This window comes from Eriocheir sinensis, chromosome 19 (assembly GCF_024679095.1).
Source record: "Eriocheir sinensis breed Jianghai 21 chromosome 19, ASM2467909v1, whole genome shotgun sequence".
Lineage (NCBI taxonomy): Eukaryota > Metazoa > Arthropoda > Malacostraca > Decapoda > Varunidae > Eriocheir > Eriocheir sinensis.
In genome coordinates, this window is record NC_066527.1 from 11,246,435 (window position 1) to 11,259,447 (window position 13,013).

The following is a 13,013-nucleotide window of genomic DNA, read 5'->3' on the forward strand; positions in this document are numbered from 1 at the left end:
AGGAGCTTTGGTTACTTTAATCTTTTCAATTGTGCGTAAAATGTCACTTTCTACGATGAGCACGCCACTTAACATCTTTTCCGTCCTAACCTCCGGCGGTTGAGGTGATAAACAATCTACGTCATTAAATACGGATGCAAAAAAGTTATTTAGGATTGTAGCCATTTCATTTTCATCGTTCGTGTGGTTTCCATTATCATTAGCAAGCGGTCCGATACCACACGTAAGTGACTTTTTTTTTATTTATATAGCTAAAAAATTCTTTAGGATTAGATTTACTCGTTTCCGCTATATATTCTTCAAGATTTTTCTTGCTTCGTTTTATTAATTTCTTGGTTTCGCGGCGAATTCTGTCCAACTCTAGTTTGTCAGCCTCACTCTGAGTTGATATGTATCTACTGTATACACGTTTTTTTAAGAGATAGGCTATTTTGAATTTCGTTACTCCACCATTTGGGTTTCTTCTTAGAAGCTGAACGTCTGTTACGATAGGGTACGCATATGCTTATGGCATTGTTCAATATTGTGGTGAAGGCCCCCCAAGATTTATCAATATCTGTTTCCGCCGAGATTTAAGTCCAGTCAGAATTATTTAAAATTGATCGGAGTCCTACGAAATTCGCTCTCTGATAATCAGGCACCTTTTCTTTACTAGGAGTTACTTTACTTTCTTTCATATTGATGCTGAATGTGATTGTTCGGTGATCGCTAGAACTAAAAATTGGACCAACATTTGCTTCGTTAACTAGATCAGCTGTCGTTGAAAAGATAAGGTCAAGTATATTATTTTCCCGAGTCGGTTCTTGAACGTGTTGATTTAAATCACTTTCTAGTAATTTTGTGTACAGGTCGAGCCCTGTATGAGAGTTCAACGGTTCACCCCATCTTTTCACTGGCAAGTTAAAGTCCCCAACAATTACTGCCTCGCAACTGCTACTTGTTTCTAATAATAATGCACTTAATGCGTGGTCGATATCAAGAGTCTGCCTTGGCGGTCTGTAGATAAGTCCAATTACTATTTTACGAGATTTATTTTTAATTTCAATTAAGACCGTGTCTACATTGGTTATAACATCTGTTTTCACGGATACTGGATGGAGAAAGTTGTGGATATAAAAGATAACGCCTCCACCCTGTCTGTTCTCTCTTTCATGACTAAAGATGGTATAGGGAAGAAGGAAGTAGGAAGTGAGGGAGTGGAGGAGGGAAGTAGGAAGGAGGGGAGTAGAGGAGGGAAGGAGGAAGGGAAGGAGTGGAAGAAGGAAGTAGGAAGGGAGGGAGTGGAAGAGGGAAGGAGGAAGGGAAAGAGTGGAAGAAGGAAGTAGGAAGGAAGGGAGTGGAGGAGGGAAGTAGGAAAGAGGGGAGTGGAGGAGGGAAGTAGGAAGGAAGGGAGTGGAGGAGAGAAGTAGGAAGGGAGGGAGTGGAAGAGGGAAGGAGGAAGGGAAGGAGTGGAAGAGGGAAAGTAGGAAGTGAGGGAGTGGAGGAGGGAAGTAGGAAGGAGGGGAGTGGAGGAGGGAAGTAGGAAGGAAGGGAGTGGAGGAGGGAAGTAGGAAGGAAGGGAGTGGAGGAGGGAAGTAGGAAGGGAAGGAGTGGAAGAAGGAAGTAGGAAGGGAGGGAGTGGAGGAGGGGAGTGGAAGAGGGAAGGAGGAAGGGAGGGAGTGGAGGAGGGAAGTAGGAAGGAGGGGAGTGGAAGAGGGAAGGAGGAAGGGAGGGAGTGGAGGAGGGAAGTAGGAAGGAAGGGAGTGGAGGAGGGAAGTAGGAAGGAGGGGAGTGGAAGGGAAGGAGGAAGGGAGGGGGAGGAGGGAGAGGGAAGTAGGAAGGAGGGAGTGGAAGAGGGAAGTAGGAAGGAGGAGTGGAGGAGGAAGTAGGAAGGAGGGGAGTGGAAGAGGGAAGGAGGAAGGGAGGGAGTGGAGGAGGGAAGTAGGAAGGAAGGGAGTGGAGGAGGGAAGTAGGAAGGAGGGGAGTGGAAGAGGGAAGGAGGAAGGGAGGGAGCGGAGGAGGGAAGTAGGAAGGAGGGGAGTGGAGGAAGGAGGAGGAAGGAGGAGGGAAGAGGAAGGAGGAAGGGAAGGAGGAAGGAAGGGAGTGGAGGAGGGAAGTAGGAAGGAAGGGAGTGGAGGAGGGAAGTAGGAAGGAGGGGAGTGGAAGAGGGAAGGAGGAAGGGAGGGAGCGGAGGAGGGAAGTAGGAAGGAAGGGAGTGGAGGAGGGAAGTAGGAAGGAGGGGAGTGGAGGAGGGAAGTAGGAAGGAGGGGAGTGGAAGAGGGAAGGAGGAAGGGAGGGAGTGGAGGAGGGAAGTAGGAAGGAGGGGAGTGGAAGAGGGAAGGAGGAAGGGAGGGAGTGGAGGAGGGAAGTAGGAAGGAGGGGAGTGGAAGAGGGAAGGAGGAAGGGAGGGAGCGGAGGAGGGAAGTAGGAAGGAGGGGAGTGGAAGAGGGAAGGAAGAAGGGAGGGAGTGGAGGAGGGAACACAAAGGAACACAAAGGAAGAACAAACAACAGCAGACCTGCTGGTCCTTACGAGGCTGTTTGTGACAAGCTACACTAACTATCTAATCAAAGGTGGAAGATGAAGGTCAGCAAAGGCGAAGGCTCTCCCCCCCCCCATTCCTCCAGCCAAAGCTGGCAGGAAAGGAAAAAGAACCATGCAGCAGCATGGAAAAACTGCATGGAATTTATGTAGGAAAGAGGAAAGACCTACCATTACTGCTACCACTAACCGGGCGATATAAACGGAAAAGGACACCAGTATTCGAAAGAACTTAACGTTATTATGACAATGAGTAATATCTTAGTTGCTGGTTGGATTCAAAATACTTGTCTAATCTATTCTTGAAGGCCGTAACTGTTGTACTATCAACGGCATCACAGGGTAGAGAGTTCCAAACATTAACAACTCGATTGAAGAAGAAGTGTTTAGCTTTGTGCGACGAGAATCTTTTACCACTTATCTTCAAATTGTGATTTCTTCTTGTTCTATTTGATCGATCAATTGTAAAGTAATCTTTCGCATTAATATCACTGAATCATGTAAACATTTTAAACACTTTTATTAGATCGCCTCGCATTCTTCGTTTTGATAGGCTGAATAAATTTACTTCTTTAAGTCTTTGTTCATATGACAAATTTCTCAACCTAGGAATCATCTTTGTTACTCTTCGTTGAACCCGTTCCAACTTTTCTATGTCTTTTCTGTAGAAGGGAGACCAAAACTGTACACAGTACTCTAGACGGGGTCGAACCAACGAATTATACAGTTTTAATATTACTTTTTCCGGTTTATTATTAAAGAGTCGTCCGATGAGGCCAACCAATTTGTTTGCAGTTTTAACTACCTCTGAACAATGCTGACCGGGCTTTAAATCGCTTGATATAGCGATTCCAAGATCCTTTTCTTTACTTACTGCAGAAAGTTGTTGGCCATTCATTACGTACCGAACGCGATTGTTATTTTTTCCGATGCGCAACACTATACATTTGTCAACGTTAAATTTCATTTGCCATTGATTGGCCCAACGTGCAAGTCGATCTAGATTTGATTGTAAAGCTTCTTCGTCGAGTGTCGCAGTTACTCTACTAGCAATTTTTGTGTCATCAGCAAATTTTGATACTTTGCAAGTGAGCCCATCATCGATACCATTAACATAAATTAAGAAGAGCATGGGGCCAAGCACTGATCCTTGAGGTACGCCGCTTCTGACTTCGAGCCAGTTAGATGTAACACCGTTTAGAACTACTCTCTGTTTCCGCTCAGAGAGCCAGTCCACAAGCCAATTGTGAATGTTACCCGAGATACCGTGCGCCGATAGTTTGCTGAGCAATCGTTGGTGGGGGACCATATCATATGCCTTTTGAAAATCCAGATATATGATATCTACTGATCTGCTTTCATCGAACACCTCAAAAATATAATGAAAAAAATCAAGTAAGTTAGTCAAACACGAACGTTTACTACGGAAGCCATGTTGCGAATTATTTATTATATTATTTTCTTCGAAGAATTTCACCATATTGTCGCGAATGATAGTCTCCATTAACTTACAAACAATCGATGTCAGGCTAATTGGTCGATAGTTTCCTGGATGAGACTTGTCCCCCTTTTTGAAAATTGGTGTGACATTTGCAAGTTTTCAATCCGACGGAACTTTTCCAGCTGTTAAAGATTTATTGAATATGATGGAGAGCGGTTTACAAATTTGATGTTTGATTTCTCTGAAGACCCAAGGGGTAATTTTGTCTGGACCAGGAGCTTTGGTTACTTTAATCTTTTCAATTGTGCGTAAAATGTCACTTTCTACGATGAGCACGCCACTTAACATCTTTTCGGTCCTTCTAACCTCCGGCGGTTGAGGTGATAAACAATCTTCGTCGGTAAACACGGATGCGAAAAAGTTATTTAGGATTGTAGCCATTTCATTTTCATCGTTCGTGTGGTTTCCATTATCATTAGCAAGCGGTCCGATACCACAAGTGAGTGACTTTTTATTATTTACATAGCTAAAAAATTCTTTAGGATTAGATTTATTTGTTTCCGCTATATATTCTTATAGATTTTTCTTGCTTCGTTTTATTAATTTCTTGGTTTCGCGGCGAATTCTGTCCAACTCTAGTCTGTCAGCCTCACTCTGAGTTGATGTATCTATTGTATACGTATTTTTTAAGAGATAGGCTATTTTGAATTTCGTTATTCCACCATTTGGGTTTCTTCTTTAAAGCTGAACGTCTGTTACGCTAGTGTACGCATATGCTTATGGCGTTGTTCAATATTGTGGTGAAGGCTCCCCAAGATTTATCAGTATCTGTTTCCGCCGAGATTTCAGTCCAGTCAGAATTATTTAGAATTGATCGGTCTTACGAAATTCGCTCGCTGATAATCAGGCACCTTTTCTTTATTAGGAGTTACTTTGCTTTCTTTCATATTGATGCTAAATGTGATTGTTCGGTGATCGCTAGAACTAAAAATTGGACCAACATTTACTTCGTTAACTAGATCAGCTGTCGTTGAAAAGATAAGGTCAAGTATATTATTTTCCCGAGTCGGTTCTTGAACGTGTTGACGCAAATCACTTTCTAGTAAATTTATGTACAGGTGGAGCCCTGTATGACAGTTCAACGGTTCACCCCATCTTTTCACTGGCAAGTTAAAGTCCCCAACAATTATTGCCTCGCAACTGCTACTTGTTTCTAATAATAATTCACTTAATACGTGGTCGATATCAAGAGCCTGCCTTGGCGGTCTGTAGATAAGTCCAATTACTATTTTACGAGATTTATTTTTAATTTCAATGAAGACCGTGTCTACATTGGTTATAATATCTGTTTTCACGGATACTGGATGGAGAGAGTTGTGGATATAAAAGATAACGCCTCCACCCTGTCTGTTCTCTCTTTCATGACTAAAGATGGTATAACCCGGTAATCTATATTCCGCAATGAAATCTCTATTTGAAGTGTCTATCCAAGATTCTGTGACTCCGATGATGTGGTAATGATTTGCAGCTGCGAGGACTTCTAAGTCTTCAAATTTGTTACGTAGGCTGCGAGCGTTTACATAGCAAGCTTTAATGTGATTCGAATCGGGGGTTTTGCGGGTTGAGTGCTCCCTTACGGTGGAGCTGCTGGTGTTCTCGCCTCCGCTTTTTTTGGCTTTCGAAGAGCCACTTGGTCACAGAGCAGCCTCCCGAAACGGGCTGCTCCAACAGGGTTTAAGTGGATGCCATCAGGAAGGAACAAGTCTGAATCGTAGTAAAAACTGTTCCACAAGTTAGCGAACTGGACGTTTTCTTGTGAGCAAAGGGACTGAAGTCTGTTGTTTGTGCTGAAGGCCTTACTGTAAAAGCTAGATTCGGCACCGACCCTCTGGAGGATTCCTGAGATTATGATGTTACTGGCATCCGTTTTACGTTTATAATGGTTGATCATGCGGCGGTATTTCTCGAGCAGTTCCTCAGGACGGGTTGTCTTTACGTCATTCGTCCCCGCCTGAATGATAAAGAGGGTGTTTCGGTCGGCATTTCTCGTGATATCATCGCACGCTGCGGTGATGTCGTCCAGTCTGGCACCTGGATAGCAGTAACGTTTTCTGCGGCCGTTTGATGAACGACCACAGAACTCAACCAGCTAGCCACGCACCATGGAGTCCCCAACTAGGCGAGTCTCAAACTCATCCTCCATGGTGTCTGCCAGCACCTGAAACCTATTGAAGGTAGTGGGGGTCAGTAAATCCTTGGTTGCCTGCTTCGGTTTGGCTCCATTCCTTACAAGTTGGAACCCGACATCCTGTGAAGCAGGAAGAAAAGCGTTATGTGGGGCAGGCTGGAAGGTGTCCTGTGAGGCAGGCTGGGAGGTAGCCTGTGAAGCAGGCTGGGAGTTAGCCTGTGAGGCAGGCTGGGGGTCAGCCTGTGAGGCAGGCTGGCGGTTGTCCTGTGAGGCAGGCTGGGGGTTTGCCTGTGAGGCAGGCTGGTGGTTAGCCTGTGAGGCAGGCTGGGGGTTAGCCTGTGAGGCAGGCTGGGGGTTGTCCTGTGAGGCAGGCTGGGGGTTTGCCTGTGAGGCAGGCTGGGGGTTGTCCTGTGAGGCAGGCTGGGGGTTAGCCTGTGAGGCAGGCTGGGGGTTGTCCTGTGAGGCAGGCTGGGGGTTTGCCTGTGAGGCAGGCTGGTGGTTAGCCTGTGAGGCAGGCTGGGGGTTAGCCTGTGAGGCAGGCTGGCGGTTGTCCTGTGAGGCAGGCTGGGGGTTTGCCTGTGAGGCAGGCTGGGGGTTAGCCTGTGAGGCAGGCTGGGAGTCAACCTGTGAGGCAGGTAACACGTCCTCCCGTGAAGCAGGAGGGTCGTCTGGAGAGGGCACAGTCTCGGTGGAGGGCCTCTCCACCATCGATGGCGGAGTCACTGCCACATTATTTGAAACAAATTCCTGAAGGGCTTCGAATTTCTTTTCAAGATCATTATATTTGACTTTCCATTCAGTCACAGCCTTCTGCAGTTGTAATCTTTGAACGCAAAGGCGGCAAGTTTTACTCAGCTGGAAGAACTGAGCTGCAAATCGTCCGGGACAGACGTCACACTTAAGGTTCGAAGGCATTTTTAGAAATTTAAGCGAGTTAACAGTTTGGGCAAATATTAAAAACGCTTTCGAAATAAATTAAATTGTGACCATAAATTGAATTGTATAAAAATTGTGCATGGAAATTAGATACTGCTGTGTTAGATGCCTCCAACACTGAGAGTTCGCTCCCACAGGGTCTTGAAAACCCCTCAAAGACCAATCGCTTGTCCTGAGCCTCGGTCACGAGAGAGACTTTCACAACCCGGCGCTTTTCAGCTATTGTCCTCGAAGTTTTGTCCCATAGAACGGGGCCGGCGTAGTCACTCAGAGCAGAGCTGGCAAGGGAGGAGAGGAACCAGCAATTCGTTCCCACTTTCCGAAATGTCTAACCCAACTCTGCGACCCTTTCGAGGCCTCGCCAGTGGCACCTGTCACCAGGTGTTCTCCACCAACTCTAGAGAGTATCAGACGCCCTTCCTGAGTGACCAAAAAGATGAAATATTCCTTGAGTATAAGAAAAACCCTCAGAAACTCCACCTAGAAGCCGGGAGGTACAACCTCAAATGGCCCACGGAAGACATCTCTTTCAGGAGAAAACAAGAACCAGCTGTTATGCAGAATAGGGATGGGAGTACCGTCGATAGAGGGGAGGGACGGGGAGCTCACACAGACAACTGGTTCCCAGGGAGGCTTTTTAGTGTAGAGGTCGCCACACTCCTCTACACCGCAGGCCTAAATAATTAGGCACGGTCCAGCTGACTACGACCCTGGAACTCCAGCCATTGTCTCATAAAGAGATCCTCTGCCTGCAGTCCAATCCACCACTGCTGCTGCCCAGAGGCTTCTCCGTGACCCTGGCACGGGAGACAGAACAGGTATTACACCTTGTCCAAAGGCAGGGACGTCTAGTTCCCTGAGGTGAAAACACTTCACCCGCATACCGGGAAGTATGCGAAGGGAAGTAGGAAGGAGGGGAGTGGAGGATGGAAGGAGGAAGGAAGGGAGTGGAAGAGGGAAGGAGGAAGGGAAGGAGTGGAAGAGGGAAGTAGGAAGGGAGGGAGTGGAGGAGGGAAGGAGGAAGGGAGGAATGGGAATGAGAAGGGGAAGGTAAGGAGGAAATAATGAAACGAGAGAGTGAGGAGGCGAATAAGGGATAGAGGAGGAGGAGCTGCAAGAAGGAGAAAAAAAAGATAACAGTATTGGAAAACAGGAAAACAAGTGGAAAGAAAAAGAAAAATTGAGAAAAAGAGGTAAGTGTAAAAGGAAGGGAAGGAGAAGGGAAAGGAATAAAGGAAGGGAGAGGTGGAGGGGTGAGTAAAGGAAGAAATAGAGACGAAAACGTAACCCATGAAAAGAAGGAAGAAGGTAAAAAGAAAGAGTAGAAAAAATAAATGAAAAAGAAGGATGAATGTGAATAGGAAATGAGGGGTAAGAAGGAAAGAATAAAGAAATAAAAGGAAAAAGGAAGAGAAAAGAAGAAAAGAAAATACAGACGGGAAGAAAGAAAAATGAAAGGTAGGAAAGAGGAAAGGGAAAAATTGATAAAAGGAAGGGAGGAGGAAAGGAAGGAAAGAATGTAGGAAAGAATGACAACAGAAAAGAAGGAAGGAAGGAAAGGAGGGAAGAAAAGAAAATGGACAAAAAAGAAGAAACTAAGGAAAGGAATAGAGTAATGACGGAATAAAAGAGAGGAATGAAAAAAGGAAAGAAGGATACGGAGAAAATACAGGCGACGAAAGGAGGATGAAGACAAAGACAAAAAAAAAAAAGAAATATGAAGTAGAAAGACGAAAAATATTAGAAAGAGGAACAAAATAGAATGGAAGGAGTAAAAAACAGTTGCTAATGAAAAAAAAAGCCGATAGACATTTTCACAGATATAAATAGACAGATAGATAGACTGACCGAGAGAAACACAACACTTGCGCGCAACACTTACCGTGGAGGCAAAGTAACACTGCAACACGGGGCTGAAGAACGCTTGTGTGTCCCGAACCAGAGACACCAACTGCTTCCTCCCGTTGGCAAGCACGCCCACCCCGGCCCCGCCCCCGCCACCCCACACCTCTGGGGGGGGAGAGAGAGAGAGAGAGAGAGAGAGAGAGAGAGAGAGAGAGAGAGAGAGAGAGAGAGAGAGAGAGGACTGAAGTTTTATTTTGTTTTACAACAGTGCAACAAAAATTATATATAAAAAAAGCCCACTACTCGCCGCTCCCACAACAGAAAATAGATGAGTACCCAAAAGAGAGGTCAATTTCGGATGGAGAGGTGTCTTGATACACTCTTCTCGAAAGAGGACAAGTCAAAGGCAGGAGAAAATACAGACGAAGGAAGGCAGTTCCAGACTTTACCATTCAGTGTAAGGGATGAAAGAGTGACAGTATAGGGATGGGCTAGAGTGGACAGTCGAGTGCAGCGGGACCGCGGGACGAGAGGAGGCATGCAGTTAGCAAGTTCAGAAGAGCAGTCAGCATCAAAATATCGATAGAAGATAGAAAGAGAGTTAACATGGCGGCGGAATTTAAGAGGTAGAAGACTATCAGTAAGAGGAGGAGAGCTGATGAGACGAAGAGCCTCAGACTCCACTCTTTCCAGGAGAGCTGTGTGAGTGAAGACCCTCTCAACAGGAATTACATGACTCCAGACTGGTGGCTGCAGAACGCTTTACCTCATATCTTGCCAAAAGGAACCTGGTGTCCTTCAATGCCTCAAAAAAACAATTTCTCCACCTATCAACTCGACACTTGAGTTGCATACTCCATACGAGTGCGGACAAGGCCCCTATAAATGGAAAGCATCTGTGCGGGGGAGAAGAACTGGCGGAGACGATACAGAACACCCAACCTCGAGGAAGCTGATTTAGTGAGAGAAGAGATGTGAAGCTTCCAGTTGAGATTTTGAGCTAGGGATAGACCAAGGGGAGGCGGTGGCGGAGTGGATAGTGTGACGGGGCCTCATTCAGGACGCCGCGAGTTCGAGCCCCGCCCGTTGACACCAAGCTGGGATTTTTCAGCCGCCGCCGAGTGGCCTAAAACTAAGAAGATTCTAGGATTAAAGATGAGTTCCGGGGGGCAGCATAAGCCAATGCAAGATGGCGCCACTATAAACACTTGCCTGCGCCACAACGGGCTGGGTCATACTATCAGGCCCCTCCAAAAACAAGCCTACGGGCGCCATAGGCGATGATGTAAAAAAAAAAAAATAGTGTTTAAGAAGGTGACATCTAAGTGTTGTCGAAGAATAGGGGATAGGTGTTTGGAAGATTGTGTCGAGTTGATAGGTGGAGAAATTGTTTTTTTGAGGCATTGAAGGACACCAGGTTCCTTTTGCCCCAATTGAAAATGATAGCAAGATCTGAGGTAAAGCGTTCTGCAGCCACCAGTCTGGAGTCATGTAATTCCTGTTGAGAGGGTCTTCTATTGAAAGAAGTTGAATAATGCAGAGTGGAGTCGTCAGCGTATGAGTGGATAGGACAGTTTGTTATGGAAAGAAGATCATTGATGAATAACAGGAAGAGAGTGGGTGATAGGACAGAGCTCTGTGGAACACCATTATTAATAGGTTTAGGAGAAGAACAGTGACCGTCTACCACCGCAGAGATAGAACGGCCGGAAAGGAAACCGGAGATAAAGGAACAGAGAGAAGGATAGAATCCGAAAGAGGGCACTTTAGAAAGCAAAGACCTGTGCCAGACTCTATCGAAAGCTTTCGATTATGTCTAGCGCAACTGAGAAAGTTTCACCGAAACGGCTAAGAGAGGATGACCAAGAGTCAGTTAAAAGTGCAAGAAGATCGCCAGTAGAGCGCCCCTTGTGGAATCCATACTGGCGATCAGATAGAAGGTCAGAGGTGGAAAGGTGCTTTTGAATCTTCCGGTTAAGGATTGATTCAAAAGCTTTAGATAGACAGGAAAACAAAGCTATAGGGCGGTAGTTTGAATGACTGGAGCGGTCACCCTTCTTAGACACAAGCTGTATGAAGCCGTACTTCCAGCAGGAAGGAAAGATAGATGTTGATAGGCAGAGCCGAAAGAGTTTGACCAGGCAGGGTGTCAGCACGGAGGCACAGTTTTTAAGGACAATAGGATGCACTCCATCAGGTCCATAAGCCTTCTGAGAGTTGAGGCCAGAGAGGGCATAGAAAACATCATTCTTAAGAATCTTAATAACAGGCATAAAGGAGTCAGAGGGGGGGTGATGAGGAGGAGGAATATACCCAGAATCGTCCGGAGTGGAGTTTTTCAGAAAGTTTGAGAGAAGAGTTCAGCCTTAGAGATAGATGTGACGGCGGTGCTGCCGTCAGGGTTAAGGAGAGGAGGGAAAGATGAAGAAGTGAAATTTGAGATGTTTTTGGCTAGATATCAGAAATCCCGGGAAGAATTAGAGAAAGCAAGGTTTTGACATTTTCTATTAATGAAAGATGTTTTGGTAAGTCGAAAAATAGATTTGGCACGATTCCGGGCGGAAATGTAAAGATCATGGTTAGCGGGAGTTCGAAGGCTCCTGTACCTTTTGTGAGCTGCCTCTATCTTTGACAGCACAAGAACAAACGTGATTAAACCAAGGCTTTTTTGCATGAGGAGTAGAGAAAGTACGTGGAATACATCCCTCCATTCCAGAGACAATCACCTCTGTGATGCGCTGGGCACACACAGAGGGGTCTCGTTCCTGGAAGCAGTAATCATTCCACGGGAAATCGGAAAAGTACCTCCTCAGGTCGTCCCACCGAGCTGAAGCAAAATGCCAGAAGCATCGCCTCTTCGGTGGGTTCAAAGGCTGTACAGGAGCGATAGGACAGGATACAAAAATAAGGTTGTGATCGGAGGAGCCCAACGGAGAGAACAGTTTGACAGAGTAAGCAGAAGGGTTAGAAATATGGAAGAGATCTAGTATGTTGGGCCGGTCTCCAAGACGGTCGGGAGTAAGCTATTTATGATTATAAACAGTAGGGACCTACGATCACAAGGAAACCATTAGCAACTACAAAATGAGAGTTTATAGAAAGCTGGGTAAAGTTGGGGACATACGCTAAAGTGCGGGTGGCGCAGGGCTTATCTCCGTCGCTTTGACCCTTGAGCCTGTGGCGGGAATGACCCAGGGAGGACACATGGCCAATGTGACATCCGGATTTCACAGTTGACCTTCCCCAGGTTTCCCAAGGTGACCGAAAGGGAGGACGAACAGCTGAGTGGGCTATGCGCCAACTGCCTGGACAGGGATTCGAACCCAGGCGCACGGAATTTTAATGCCAGCCACTTCACCACGGATGCTCGTGTTGACAGAGATGTAGGAAAACTTCAATCTCCAAAACCAAAGAATTGATGATTAGAATTCTTTACAAAATTGAAGTCTAAATCTGCCATTATACAAACATAATGACATATAATGAAAATATCGATTGGTAAAATATAGGACACACACACACACACACACACACACACTGAGCCCCCTAGTGGGGTGGTTTGCGCGCTCGCCTCACAACCGGGAGGTCTCGGTTTCGATTCCCAGGCGGAGTGGAGACGGCTGGGGATACTCCTTTAATCCGTGCCTTTGTTCACCAAACAGTGAATGGGTGCCAGGTGTCAGTAGGGGGGGCTGTGTGCCGCCTCCTGTGTGTGTGTGGGCGTGATGTGAAGTTCCAGCTTAACCCAAAGATCCATCACTTGAACTTCAAGCTCATTCTAGGAGGCAATTCGCTGGGGATCGCAAGTCAAGCGAGTGATCAGACCATAATTAATTCAAACCATACCAAAAAAGCACAGGATATACGAGCTTCATTCAATTATATAATACAACAAATGGGTAAGATCAAATAAGAAAGATCTGTCCTGGTAACGCACCTGCGTTGAGTAGTGGTCAGCGTGCCTGGCTACCTCTCCGCGGGCCCGGGTTCGAATCCCGGCTCGGGCAGTCGGCTGGCAGCTCACCCAGCTGTTCATTCTCCCTCTCTGGCTTGTCAACAAATGGGTACCTGGAGAAACCTGGG

The 13,013-nt window shown here is 46.1% G+C and overlaps 1 protein-coding gene across 1 annotated transcript in view; it reads right to left on the minus strand.

Annotated features, from left to right (window-relative positions):
- LOC127000967 (uncharacterized) overlaps positions 1 to 9,099 on the minus strand; it is a gene marked incomplete at its 5' end in the record, with an annotated part of 38,145 nt that extends 29,046 nt beyond the window's left edge. The window contains one exon of the mRNA XM_050865140.1: positions 8,968 to 9,099. Coding sequence (XP_050721097.1) covers positions 8,968 to 9,099 — 132 coding nt within the window. The remainder of the gene's footprint in view (positions 1 to 8,967) is intronic.
- Between the last annotated feature and the right edge of the window lie 3,914 nt (positions 9,100 to 13,013).